This window comes from Oryzias latipes, chromosome 19, assembly GCF_002234675.1.
Source record: "Oryzias latipes chromosome 19, ASM223467v1".
NCBI lineage: Eukaryota > Metazoa > Chordata > Actinopteri > Beloniformes > Adrianichthyidae > Oryzias > Oryzias latipes.
This window is the reverse complement of record NC_019877.2, coordinates 18,233,919-18,248,203: the sequence shown is the minus strand read 5'-3', so window position 1 is coordinate 18,248,203 and position 14,285 is coordinate 18,233,919. Positions and strand designations below refer to the sequence as shown.

The 14,285-nt window shown below is 40.7% G+C and overlaps 1 protein-coding gene across 1 annotated transcript in view; it reads right to left on the bottom strand.

The window, feature by feature from the left end:
- The window catches only part of etv4 (ETS variant 4), a 38,839-nt gene that overhangs the window by 2,445 nt on the left and 22,109 nt on the right, over nt 1-14,285 (bottom strand). Inside the window, exons 5-10 of the mRNA XM_004080637.3 lie at nt 12,462-12,591; nt 11,589-11,771; nt 11,139-11,515; nt 5,774-5,842; nt 5,209-5,256; nt 2,956-3,128 (exon numbers count right to left, since the gene is read on the bottom strand). Of these exons, the coding sequence (XP_004080685.1) occupies nt 2,956-3,128; nt 5,209-5,256; nt 5,774-5,842; nt 11,139-11,515; nt 11,589-11,771; nt 12,462-12,591 (980 nt within the window). The remainder of the gene's footprint in view (nt 1-2,955; nt 3,129-5,208; nt 5,257-5,773; nt 5,843-11,138; nt 11,516-11,588; nt 11,772-12,461; nt 12,592-14,285) is intronic.

Here is a 14,285-nt window from a genome sequence, read left to right as displayed (position 1 = left end):
CAGTGTTTGCAGATAAACAGGAGTCACGGCTGGTTGTTGGTGAAATACAGCTCTGGCTTTAAATTGAACCAAGTCCCACCTCGGACAGAGGAGTGAAACCTCTCACATCCAGGTAAGATGGGGGGGGGGGGGGGGGGGGGGGGGGGGGTGTACACCCAAACATATTGCAGCAGTGATGGATTTTTACGTTGACAAACCTCTCTTTTTTTGGGGGGGGGGGGTTACAACTGTTGAGAGTCATGACTCAGGAAGACAGCATGAATCCCACTATGGCTGCACAGCCAGCACCACAGTTTGGTCTCTGAGTGCGCTCTCAGTTCTAATTGCTCTTATATGACTTTCAGGCCATCCATTTTTAATGTTCTGTAAAAAGATAATGGAGAACACAATATGGACCTGCTGTATTAAACCTCACCTAAATGGACGGCGTCTGACACAGCCAATCAAACTGCAGACTTAAACATTGAGAGAATGTCTCATGCAGGCAGGTGAGAGTGTGCAGTGGCAGGTTTGGGCGGGGGGGGGGGGGGGGGGGGAGTTCTATGAAGTCTTTCATTTATCAATTCAGCATTTCATGTGTTAAATAATGAATAGAGGAGTAATGGAAGGTGGATCAAACAATAAGGGGAGAGACACTAAAGCAGCAATAAAGTCACTCAGAGGAGAACTTGGTTGATTTCCTTTGAGATCCACCCACTGTGTGGAAATGTTTACATACAGATCTGATAAGATTTACCTTCCAGATTTAGCTTTTGTAAGACATATTTTCACTGAAATTAAGCAAAAGGCCAAGCCAGTATTTTTTTATACTAAATCTAAAATAATAGATTTCTTTTGGAGCTATTCAAATCTTTTGGAGTTTTATGATGAGGTTGCCACATCTTTGTAGATTGTCAAAACAAAACACCTCTGAATCCATACCTGAAGACCTGTGGCTCCAGTTTACATCAGACTCAGGAAAAACCACCTTCACCAGCCTTGATTGCAGTTTGATGAAACTTTAAGCATAATTAAAGCTAGTTTTAACAAGGGATTGTCTGTAATCAGTATGTCATGATATAATTTGTTTCAAATGTTGTGTATTCCCCATTTTTCAAGCAGTTTTTTTAATTACAACATTAAGGCCCGTACACACCGGGACGAATATTCGCCAGGCGTTATTCGCCAGCGTTTTTCGCCACGTTTTTTGTGTTCACACCTAGGCGATTTTCGCTGACGATGAGCCGAGCGAAGATGCAATTTCATTCCCTGACATTAGATGGCGCTTAATGTAAACAGAAATACTCCTGTACACAAGGTGGCGCTGCGCAACTTTACGCTTCTTAAAGTCGCTTTTCACTCAGAAGAAGAGGGCAAGTATTTACGCGCTTGTCAGAATCAAACAAAGAAAACTTGAATATTTCAAGCACCAGTAGCTCCAACTGGTGCTTGGTTCGGGGATATTTTAGAATGTCCGTCATTATTTCTTCGCGGCAGTGTAGACGCTACTTGACGTCTATCTTCTTCGCTGGTATGTGTTGTTAGCAAGGCAGTTTTGTGTTTGAGCGCCCCTAAGTTGTGTTTTACTGTAACTTCAGAAGCTCCAGACACGTGTGCAAAAGCGCCATTCTCATTGGTCGAATAGATTTCGACGCGAGGCGCCAAAAAAAAAAAAACGAACCCGAGGCGTTTTTTTTTTTTGACGCTTTGACGCGTGGCGTTTTTTCGCGTCGGTGTGCACACTCTCATTGGTGCCCTTTGTTTAGTCACGAGGCGTTAAACGTCGGCTAAAATCGCCGGCGAAATTCGTCCCGGTGTGAACAGGCCTTTAGATTTTGCCCTTTTGTCTTGCCTAAATTGGTTATTGATTGATCAATAGATCCAAATACGTACTCCTGTTATTAGTCCAGTAATTAGTCAGTTGTTGGGTGATCTGTGCATCGTGAAAGTGTTTTTACCATGTTTCATTTATCGCCGTATTTTTCTTCTTCCATTGGCCAGCGCATCAATCGTATCTCATCCCCACCTCAATCGTGTGGTCTATGATATACAAAGGTTGGGCTGTTTTGCATGCGAGTCTCCGCAATAACTGCGGCTAACTTCTGAGTGGTGTTTATAGTTTTCAAGCCTGACGACATTATTGTCTGCAGCGTTTCAGTGGTTTAGTATTTTATTTATAGTGATATATACTGCAGGGATCTTAGAGTTTCTGTTTTTAACATAAAGCTTTTTTTTATATGGAAAGTTTTTCTTGAAGATGCCTTCCTCTATATAAATACGTTGATAAGGTTGATAGATGGTAGATCTGTTTTTTTGTTCTTGTATTTTATCAGCTTCAACATACCAAATAACTATACAATGAAAAAAAAGTTACATTCAAATTATTTGCCACCTGCTCCATCTCTTTATCAACTAAAGCTGAAGTTACGGTTGCATTAGAAAGTAACTATGCAGTGAAAATATGTGTATTCTTTTGGAATTGAGTCAGAATTAAATTAAGTAACACCCCTCTTGTATTAAGAATGGAGTAAAAGCGACCTTCTCTTTGAAATCCTGTGACATGGAAATTGCAAGTTTCTGGACCGAATTTGCTCCGCCACCGCGTCTTTTGACTGCTCAAAATAAGTACAAGTTAAATGGCATAATATGCACATGTAGTACAGGCGTAAAATTCCAATCATGGATGATGTCATCAGCTTGTGTCACATTGCGCAGTGATTAGGACGATGTCTTTCACTTTGCAACCAATGCAACCCGAGCGATCACAAAATGCTATGAAGTACAAATCGGGCCTTGAGAGGGGATTTTTGGTAATACAGTTGGTCAACATGAAGGTCTTTCAGCTTGAGTTGGTTCATGTTGTAGTAGGGACTATTTGCTCATAGTGTTTATCCTGGCAAGGTTCCAGAGTAAGTCAGATGGTAGTCCTGGTTCAGGAATTCTGTCTGTGAAAAAAGTTTTAGAGTTGAGACTTACCTCCTCCGGTTCAATGAGCTTGAACTCCATGCCGCGGCCGGTCCAGGCAATGAAGTGGGCATTGCCTGGGTCATCCAGAAGAGCCACTAGAAACTGCCAGAGCTGCAAGGAGCCACGGCGCTGGTACGGTGTCCCCTCGCGGAAAACACCACCGCCCTCCTGTTTGACCTCACCTGGACAAGGGACACAGGGATGAGTGAAAACCAAAGTATTTCGACAAATCTATGAGAACTACCTTTTGCTACTTCATGTACATTTAGCATATAAATGTGTGGAACTATTAAGATTTATTCATTACATTACATTATATGCACTTTTTATGTTTCAAACCCGCACAAAAGATGACTAACCCATTAACGCATTCGAGCTGATTTGAGACACAAGTGTTTCTTAAAGACAAATAGATCTCCATGGCGATAAACCAAAGATTGAACATTACCATAAAAAGAGACAAATGAAAAACAGCATTAAGCAACTGAACAACATCAGCTCATGTTTGTTGTTTAGCAGTCATTGGATATGTAGTACACATTCTTGGGAACACGAGGAGCACGGCTTGAGTTACTGCTGACATCTTTCACAAAACAATTCACTGGATGAACCAGAGCCGTCACTTCAGGCTCCTCATTCAACCTCCTGCAGCTGCACCATGGGAAACTGATTTCCTTTGTGACCCACATAACAAGAATGCTTGAAGACAAAACAACAAGCACAGATTCCTGGTGCACAGAAACCTGGGTTTAAAGGTGGACAAGGTCCGTACCAGGTCTAAAGATTTGTCTGTGAAGGTTCTCATTCATCCAGTTGACAGGTCTTAAGATGGTATGATACTTGTCTCTGGGACCCGGTCATCTGTAAGGACTGCTTTGAGTACCATATTTTTCGGAGTATACAGTACAGACCAAAGGTTTGGACATACCTTCTCATTCAAAGAGTTTTTTTTATTTTCATGACTTCTTTGTAGCGCTTGATGGTTTTTGTGACTGCACTTGGGGACAATTTCAAAGTTTTCCCAATTTTTTGGACCAACTGGCCTTCATTTCTTAAAGTAATGATGGCCACTCGTTTTTCTGTATTTAGCTGGTTTTTTCTTGCCATAATACAAATTCTAACAGTCTATTCAGTAGGACTATCAGCTGTGTATCCACCTGACTTCTGCACAACACAATTGATGGTCCCAACCCCATTTATAAGGCAAGCAATCACTCGTATTGAACCTGACAGGGAACAACTGTGAAGTGACAAACATTTCAGGTAACACTCTTGAAGCTCATCAAGAGAATACCAAGAGTGTGCAAAGTAGTAATCAAATCAAAAGGTGGTTACTGTGAAGAACCTACAATATGACATATTTTCAGTTGTTTCACACTTTTCTGTTATGTGTCAATTAACAGTGTTGATGCCTTCAGTGTGACTCTAAAATTTTCATAGTCATGAAAATAAAGAAAACTCTTTGAATGAGAAGGTGTGTCCAAACCTTTGGTCTGTACTGTAAGTCACTTTTTTTGCATAGTTTGCAGAGGAGTGCAACTTATATGTGATTTTTATAAACTTAACAGGAACAACCTCTAGAGGGCACTGTAGGTGTTTTTATCAGTATTTGCTACTGAAAGCAATGCAGAAGAAGAACCGCTGCCACCCTCTCCACGACAAAAAGGATGTGGAATTCTACGAATGTTGTGATTTAAAATGATATAAAGAGTTTAGTTGATTTGTTAGCGGTTATCAGAATATTTGTCAAATGTCAAAAAGGTGCAACTCCCGCAAATCTTACTCCAGGCTTTTTCTTTAACAGCTCTATTCCGACATATAAAAGACTTGGTGTCATATAGTTTTGGCCGGGCATAAACCAAAATTAATAATTTTCATTCATGATAGATTTTAAAAAAGTTGGTACTTCCATGTTCGGAAAAGTTAGCTAACCATGCACCAAATCCGAGTCCCTGATTGGTCCAAGTTCAACTGGTTTAACTTTCAGTAGAGTCTGCAAAAGAACTTCAAACTTGTGTTGTGACGTGTGAATGCAAGAGTTTTAAACGTGGAAGCCTGAAATGTGCATCTGCGTGTATTGACATAGACTTTTCATTGGAAACTGTTGCTCGTCTCCAAGCCCGGTGTGAACGTAGCATTATACTCCAATGCGATTTACATATGATTTTATCTTCCTTATTTTTGGCTGCTGCGACTTACACTTTAAAGTAAAGTAAAGTAAAAGTGTGCAGATGCAGAGGGATTCTGGGTAGGCGGGCTTACCTTCAAACTTCTCCGGTACCACACGGGAGTCACTTTCAAACAGATACCCTGAGAGACGAGGGGAGAGCTGGGTTAGTACATGTAGGATCTGTGCCAAGCTTCCCAACCTAATACAAATATACGTTCATGCATGAATAGCACTGATCTACTTTGACGCTTCTAAAAATAACATCTCCAGTAACAGTAGAGTGGATGTCAGAGTTAAATTACTCGAAGGTTTTGGCTTTAAAAGTTTCCAAATATGATGGACAAGAAATCTCAAAGACCAAAAATGCTGCAATAAAAATAAAGGAAGCAAAGGGAGGGGTTGTTTTCTTTTTTATACTGGGCAACTCGTGAGCGTTTTCCAGGTGTTATGTTTATTCAGGGATTTTTGAGGTAGGGGTGAGGCAAATGAAAACAGACACACAGCTAGTTGGCCAATAAAAACAGGGACAGTCTACATGGGTTAGCCAATGACCACAGAGTTTAAACCTGAAAAGCTAAACGTAGATAAACCTGAAATGATCACTAGATTTCCTATTCGGAAATAGAGAACTGACTGGATGTGAAATGTGAAAATTACCTTCATTGCTGTGTTGGGGGTTTGGGTAGCTCTCATTGTGGTGGTACATGGAGGGACATCCAGGAACATCTGTAGCAAAAAGAAAAAAAGGTTGTTTCACTGTTTCAGACAAACTCTGATGAAAGTTGTGAAGTTATAAACTGGATAATGATTATTCATGTTAACAAAATGGTTAATAGAACAGGGGTGGGAATATATAAATTTGCTTCCTTCCAATCCCTTTCGAGCAACTATGATTTAATGACTAATTATCCTATGTTTGATACATCTTTGTATGGATGTAAAACTCCGTTGATTGTATTGTTTTGTGCATTATACTCACTTTGATTGCTTGAAATAAACCATTTCCTAACCCAAAAAGGTGTTTTTAACACGTTTTTGTAGCATTTCTCATGGTAGAGAACATATATAAAGAAAATTAAACTTAAACTGCATTTCTGAGTGTTTCTTTATCTAAATCAGGAGCATTTTCTTTTGTCTGAGCTGGCATCTGGCTCAAAACTTTACAGCTGGATAGCTCCATTATTGCTCGCCATTTTTGTTGCACCAGTAATTTTAGATTGGGGTTGCAAGGGGCTGTAAGTTAGAGAGAGGATAAATAAAGCGATGATGGGAAAGGAGTGCAGGCTTACTCCCCGCCAATGGTCTTGCCCACAACTCAGAGGTGAAAACAACACAAGTTTTGAAAATTAGGCTAAAAACGGAATAATTATAATTAAAAGAACACTGGGAACATTTTTAAAATAGATTAGAGTGGGACTTTAAAGCTTTTTCAACGTTTTCTAGAACGATTCATTAAATGTTTCTTCTTTTGATATTTTTAGGCAAAGCAGCTTCTCCAGACCAGAAATCTGGTGTCTTCACTTTGTCTTTACACTTGCTGGCTTTTTTAATATTGCCTCTCATAAGCCTTGCTTTTTTCTTTGCATGCGCACATTCACCATGGTCCACAACGTTCCGTACGGAGCATTGTGTTTAACTTCCTGCACCTAAGCCGCTCACCTTTTGTGAGAGGATTTCTTTTTCTTTTGACTGTCTGTTCACACAAAAAAGATGAGTCACTCACTGTCCTCAGAGCATGTGTCTGTCTTTCTTTTTCTTTTTCTTTTTTGTTATTTCCTTTTGGGGGGGGCAGCAGGTGTCAACTGTATCGTTAAGAAAAGCAAGCGGAAAGATGCAGCTCTATGCCTGAAGGTCCGATTGCGATTCAGTCCTGGAGAATGCAGAGGCTGCGATAAGATGCCGCTTGGGAAAATCAAAGCCTCCATTCCAGGCCAGCCTGCTCAATCATACTGTAAATAATATGTCTACCAGCAAAAAGATAGATTGGGTGTGAGAGCTCTGAGTTAATTATGCACAGTGGGGCAAAACCATGCGGTGTCTTTTGTGTAACAAAAGCAGTGATTAAGTACTGGAATGTGGATCTGTAAGTGAAACTCGGAGTCTCATTCTTTAGCCTGCTTTTAAACTGTCAACAGCTTTGTTCCCATTGCGCCATTTACTTAAATACACCTCTTTTGACGGCCTCATTACCATTTTCCACGTTGCATGTCACGACCTTTACAATTATGATACATGCTTTTCCACTTGAAAGACCGTTTAACCCAGTGATGTAGTAAATCAACATTGTTGTCATAAGAAACTCTAAAAAAGTCTCTGCAAACTCCCTGAAATAGCAGCTGATCTTAAAACAAACTGTTATCAAATAGTCATATTTTCTTCTTTTGCTCTAAAAATGTGGGAGTTAAAGAAGTTTGGATTTTACTTTTTCAGTTTAAAAGTACCAGGAATTCAAATGAGTGATTCATGCTTTCAAAATACCATTCCTTTATGTACGAAAGGTCAAAAGTTGATGTCTCACTGGGCTGCAACACGAAACGACTACATGTAGGAAAATGTTAAGTTAGTGACAGTTTAGACGTGATGCTGAATTGGTAAAGCGAGAATGTTGCACAAACTTCTGGAAAAGTTTTGAATGTTTGAAGAGGCTTGAAACTGTCAAGTTTGAAAGTAAGTAAGAAATATGCAGTGTGCAAAAGCTCCAGCACAGTCCGAATCAGTTCTTAAACTTCTCCTTATTCCTACTTGAGTTGAAAAAGACGTGGAAAGCAAGGTTAGCAATTGAAGGATTCACAGCTATCACTTCTAACCCTTTTTGTCTCTCCTGTTTTTAAATTTTGGTCAAGAACAAAACTTCACCATGGAAAAGGTTGACACCTTCCGTGTCTTGTCATCCTTAAGCCTTCCTCCTATTCTGCGAACAAAAAGGCCAGAAAACCTCAAAAGTATCTTAGTCCTGGATTTATGAGTGTAAATAAAGGCTTCAATTTGATGTGTCACGAAGATCTCATTATATTTACGGCTCCAGAGCTGGGTTTAGGGTCAGAGCATCCCCCTCCTACTGCAGTTATGCCCATCTATAAGTGTGGAGCCGAACAAACTAAAGCATCAAAGATGCCCTAGTGCTATCTTAGATGACCCCACCCTTACATTGATGTGTTCTCCCTACCATGACAAAGGTGGATAAAGGTGGAAAGATTTCATGTAATCCATGGACACCAGTGAGGTTCACAAATCATTGAAGAAAAAAGGTTCAGCGCACTGTCTTGTGGGTCTAGATGACCCAACTCCCAATGGTAAAGTGCCTAGGATAGCACAAGGGATACAAATGTGTGGAGCAACAGGCAAAGTTGTTGTTATCCACTGTGCATGGTTGCATTTGAAAGATATTTAGGAATTTGACAAAAGTTCGATCTTTGATTGCAGAAAGCCGGTGGACACAGACACAACCTTACACACTTATGGTCTTAGTCACTATTTCATTCAGGTTTTGAGGTAATTAAAAGGAAACAATACTTTGGATGATCAGAAGCAAAGATCGTTTAGACATAACATCCAGTGTTTTACCTTTGGAAATAAATATCAAACGATGATAATTATAGCTGACATTAATTCTGTCATGTAAGTCTTTTCTCCAATATTACATTTTTAATTGAGGTGTTTTGCAGTTTTTCTCTGTAAACTGTTTCATGGTGTCAATACAGCGTTTTCATTTTTTCAACCTTTCTCTTTTATTGTAAAACGTTTTTTTTAAATTCAATTTGAGTTTCAATGCAGAGCTGAAATGTACATTTATGAGAACGTTAAGGAAGGTCGTATCAGAGGAATGCATGAATTTACGGTGCAGTGAGATAAAAAGGAGGCAATAATTCAACAGTAAAATTGTACCAAGTGACAAATGTACTGAACCCGTAGAAACTGTGAATTTAATGTTGGAATGTGACATTACAATAATATTAAACTGAATCTTAAGAAAGTATAAAAAGGACTGTTGTTTCAAGTAAAAGTCTGTCTTCCAAGTTTTTTAATTGCAAAATAATCGAAGTTTGAGAAAACATGTCTTAACGACTTGAAATTTTTCCTTAAAATAAGAATTCTGAGCAGATTTTGTGTTCATATAAAGAAAATCTGCCAATGGGGCAAGAATACTGACTAGAATAAAAAGATTTCCCCGTTGTGCTACAGTGTTTTCAGCTAAAGAAGAAATCTGCCCCTTTGCTCAGATTTGTGTTGACAGATGTGTCCCATCAGCTTCCAGAATGGTCATGTTGGAGTTTTATTCAAACTTTCCCCTTTTGCAAGAATCCACATAAAAAGTCAGTGTCACGCTTCCCCTTTCTTTTTTTGCAGGTTTGCCCGTTGTTGTTACAACAATGGCAAAAAAGAAGCCGAGAATTCTCATCCATCCATGCATGATCTGCAGGAATGTGACCTGAATGTCCAGCAGCTGAAATGTGGATGAGGACAAACAAAGTATCAGTTTTCACAGTCAAAAACTAGCACAAGAGCTCTGCGCTGGTAAAACTGGCTGTTTAAGTGCCTGAGCTTGCCTCCCTGCTCCTTACACTCTCCTTCCCCATTACCCTCCCCTACCTACACCCCTCTCCCAAAGCCTGGCCAGTGAGAGGTTCCAGTTACAGCTGCCACACTTGTTTTTCCATTATGAGTTCATCTGCCTGCAGAAAAAGGAAGCCGCTGCTGCAACCTGAAACCCTGGAGCGCTCCACCAGGGACTCTAGTCTTTCCAGTGCCCTCCATTTTCTCAATGAAATTCCTCTGCCTCTTTCTGAGCTGCAGAGGGAGGGAGGGGGGTTGTAAGGAGGGAGGGAGGAGCTCAAGCAGCAAGGGAGAAAAAAAACATTTTTTTTCTTTTTCGCTCTAAAGTGTCAGAGTTAAAAGGAGGAGTTTTGCAGGCTGAGTCTGGATACAGTGAAGAAGTTTGTTTGCCTTTTGGACATTTTGTTCTTGAGTTAACTGTGCCCACTGGGGAGGAGGTTTTTGAAGAGGGGCTTTTTCACTGCAGTGGAAAATTACACAGCACAAACTGCCGAATTCTTTGGTTTCAGCTCAAATGATGATTTGTGATTGTGTTTAAACAGAATACCCTTATAAGATATCAAAATCTATGAACCAGGAGTTCCAAACAAGCTTTTAAAAAGTAAAAAATAAGCTAACTGTTAGATTATATTACTTCAATTACTTCAAATAGAATGTCATACCGCCAAGTATTTATTTTTTGCTAGTTTCAAGGAAATAGCTTGTATTTTTTTGAGTTTTTATTTACTTAATTGTAGTTAATTGTTTCTTAGAACATTAACCTGCATTTTTGTTTCCAAAATATTAACAATGAATGCCAGTCCAACTTGTCAACATTTATTGAACTTTAAAATAACATCCAACCGAAAATGGCAGTGCAATTTGAGTTTTTTTTTAGTTTTAAATCAAGTTTTTCTATTCTCAAGAGTTTGGAGCAAAAGGATTTGGAATTATTTTACTAATAATTTCACTTTTTCTAGATCCTAGCTTTTAATGAGACAAAAAAAAAATTGTTAAAAATGGAAAAATTCCTGCAAGAATAACATGTACCATAATTCATTCAGAACCACTGAGAAATGTTGTTTTTCTGTTAAAACTCAACATTTTTCCAGTCGTCAGAACAATGAGTAGTTTTGCAAAAAAAAGCAAAACAAAAACATTTAGCCTTTATAAATATATATTTTCCTGCTCTTCTCTTTGTTGCAGAATTGTTTGAAAAAAATGTGTCTGTGTCCGAAAGAGATGGATGTAGCCCCCCTCTGATAAACCCCCACAGCTGCAACAGCAGTATTTCACAATACGCCTCTAAAATGTAGTTTGAACTATTTTAATTATTCTATAGCGTCTCCTACTTCAAATAGCAAAAATGATTTAAAGGTTTGGTCTGTAACAAAAGTTTACATGGGGGAAGTTTGAAAGTAACACCTTGATATGGATTATTAGGATCTGTCGGGGTCTGAAGGAAGCAGCTGCAGTTCTTGGCCCTTACCGGGTTCGTAGGTGTAGTCTGTGGGCTCCTGCTTGACCATCATGTGGGCTGGTGGGAACCGGTGTAAGTGGGAGTGTGGGTGGGGGTGAGGTCCGTGTCCTGGCCCAGGTCCTGGCCCCGCCATGTGAGCTGCCCGCTCATACAGCGGGTCCATATATTCCTGCTTAAAGCTTTGCTGCAGGTATGGCATGCAGGGGTCAGAGTGCTGCCGGTTATATGTCCCATTGCCGCCGCCGCCGCCACCACCACCACCCCCTGGCCCTCCACCTCCACTGCTCCCATGGCCACCCGGTCCGGATGGCATGCGCGGGAAGAGCTGCCCTTGTGGGGGGAACGGGGGACATATGGGGTCTCCTGAAGGGCTCTGAAACCTGGAACTAAGAGAGGTTTTTGCTTTACAATCCTGCTCAAATCAAGTCGGTGGTCAGAAATCCGTGAGGTAGGTATCACCTGGGGTTGATTTGGTAATTGTTGCTGGGAAGGGGCTGGGAAGTGGCAGCTGGGTTCAGGTAGCCGGCATCAGGTCGTCCAGCTGCTGCAGGTTTGGGGGAATAATGCTGTTGCATAGGAGAGATGGGGGTTCCTGGGCAGGAGCTCTTTGCTCCTCCTGCAGCCCTTTTCTGCTCATAGGCACTACAAAAACAAAGATACATTTTGTTGATAAATATGAAGATCCTATTGTTCATTTATGACACAAAGATGTTTGTTTTTTCAGTTTGAAAAAGATCAGATTAAGTTGCTAATGTAGCAAATTGAACTGAAATTAGATTTTTTCCCTTCAAGAACTCAGTTTTATTGTGAAGGACTAAAAAGGAAAAAACAATTATCAGTGATCAAAAGCACTTAAGAACAATGGCTATAGATGCAACGTATCCTCTAAATGGTGCATGGAATATTGTGCAAATCCTTCCTTTAACAGAAGAACACATGAAACCAACCAGCAGGGTAATTCTGATTGAATAAGGCAGATGTTTTTCAGGGAATTTCCTCACATGATGCACTGCAAGATTTCAGGGTGTAGATACAGAAGAGGGGGCTACATTTTCCAAATAAAAATTGCTCTTTTTCAGGTTAATTTGATCACATGAGCACCTCTAGACTCAGTCCAAACATTTCAGATATTTGTTGTAAAAATACTGCAGTTGAAAACCATCCATCCATTTTCTTAACCTGCTGTATCCCTGTTGGGGTCACGGAGTCACAGGTGCCTGTCTACTATTGGGCAAAAGCCGGGTTACAATCTGGACAGGTCGGCAGTCTGCTGCAGGGCTTGAAAAGCAAAAAATAAATAAGAAAAAGACAATTTCCAGAAGGTGGAGGTACCTGGCATAAAGGCACTGCTCTCCACTGGGGTAGCTGAAGCTCTGTTTGTGGCTACAGGACTGGCTGGGGTCAGAGCCTGGGCTCTGCGGTTCCTTCTTGATGGTGACTGGAGGACTATGAAACGCCACGGCTGCAGGAGGCAAAACAGAAAACAGACAAATAGGTTGGCACACAAGTCCACAGCAGGCTTTCTGTGCTCTGCATAAAATCGCCCTGCCCCAACACTGTCATCAATGAGCTCCATGACAAAGCCTGATTCTTCTGTCTGCACTGGGATCTCTTTTATGTGCTTGAGAGACTGTCAAATGCAAAAGACGGGGCAGAAAACAGCCCTGTACAAACACACACTTACACAAACACGCACACACAGGCTCACACACGACTGCATACCAGCAGTCATTTAGAAGCCAAACGTGCACCTCGCCCACTTTTCTTTGCTGTGCTAGACACAACAGCAGCCAAAACTTCCTCTGTCACCGTCAGGCTCAAAGCTAAACAACAGTACAGGTCAAAGAGATATCTGTGGGCTGATAAAAGCTAGTGTCACACCTCTGTTAGAGGAACATACACACTTACTGTCCCAACATTCTTTGCTGTTAGCATCCAGATGTCAGCCATCTCCTTTCTGGCAAGGAATTACAGACTTTGATGAAGCACAATGCGTTGAAACGCTCATGTTTTTTATTACTTAATGCCCCCCCCCACCTAGTCTTTGACATATCTATCAAGCTGTCTGTCAAGCTCAGCTGCAGAGAGAGACCTTTGCCTCGACGGCCACAGAAACCACCCAAAGTGGAGCTTCAAACTGCGCAGACGGCTTGTGTTTATTATGTGAGAGGGGGTTTTTACCCGGAGAACTGTACAGGATGTTTTTCTGGTCTCAACAGGGTAAACAGCAGCAGCTGTGCACTTCCAGCTGAGAAGGCATGCGCTTTTGTGTGAGCTTGTGCACAAGAGTGTGCGTCTGTGTGTGCGTGAAATGACTGTCTGGTCTGTGGGCCTGTGAACGATGGCTGACGGAGCACCCCAGGTTACTGCACAGCAGTGACCGCCTTTCACAAGAAGAGGCGGGAGGAGAAAAAAGAAACATCTGATGGAGTAAATGTAACCCGAAATGGCTGAGAGCAAAAACAAAGTGAAGAACAGTAGATGATTGTGCAAACAAAGATTCTTCTGTAAAAATAGCATTGGGTTGGTTTGAAAGTCCTGCAAAGGTTTTAGTTTAAGCTACATTTTTTAATTTAGTTGTTTTAGATTAGTTTTCTTCCTTTATTTTTTTAGATTAAATAAAACATCCTATATTCTGCACTAGGAAGGTGCACTCAAAAACCGTATTTTTTTTCAAAAAGCGACAAAGTGGCAAATGTCATTTTAGAATGTTACTATCAATGTTAGGAATTAGTGTGAACGCAGTTAATAAAGTCTGACTGAATGACTCATCTCTAACTCTTTGTCTTGGCTTAACGCACCTTATAATCTGGTACGCCTTAAAGTGCGGAAGGTATTTGAGTATGAGTAAGATGCAGAAACACTCCTGACGGTTTATTCTAAAAGTTAACGTTCAAGATCTACAAAATTCATGATTCTGTTTGCGTGCTTATTCCGCTCTGGCCTGTTGGTCTTTGAGGGCATAAGAGTATTAAATATTAAACTGATAGACGAATGGCCCTGCTCGTCATCACAAACTTCCTATTTTTGGTCCATACTCACTCTCCCGTGGCAGGCAGGTGAGGAAGTGTTGGCTTTAGGGAGGATCAGCTGGATTAGAGAGCATTTACCCAGATTTCCCAAACAGACTCAAAGGGGATTCCAGCCTCCTCTGAG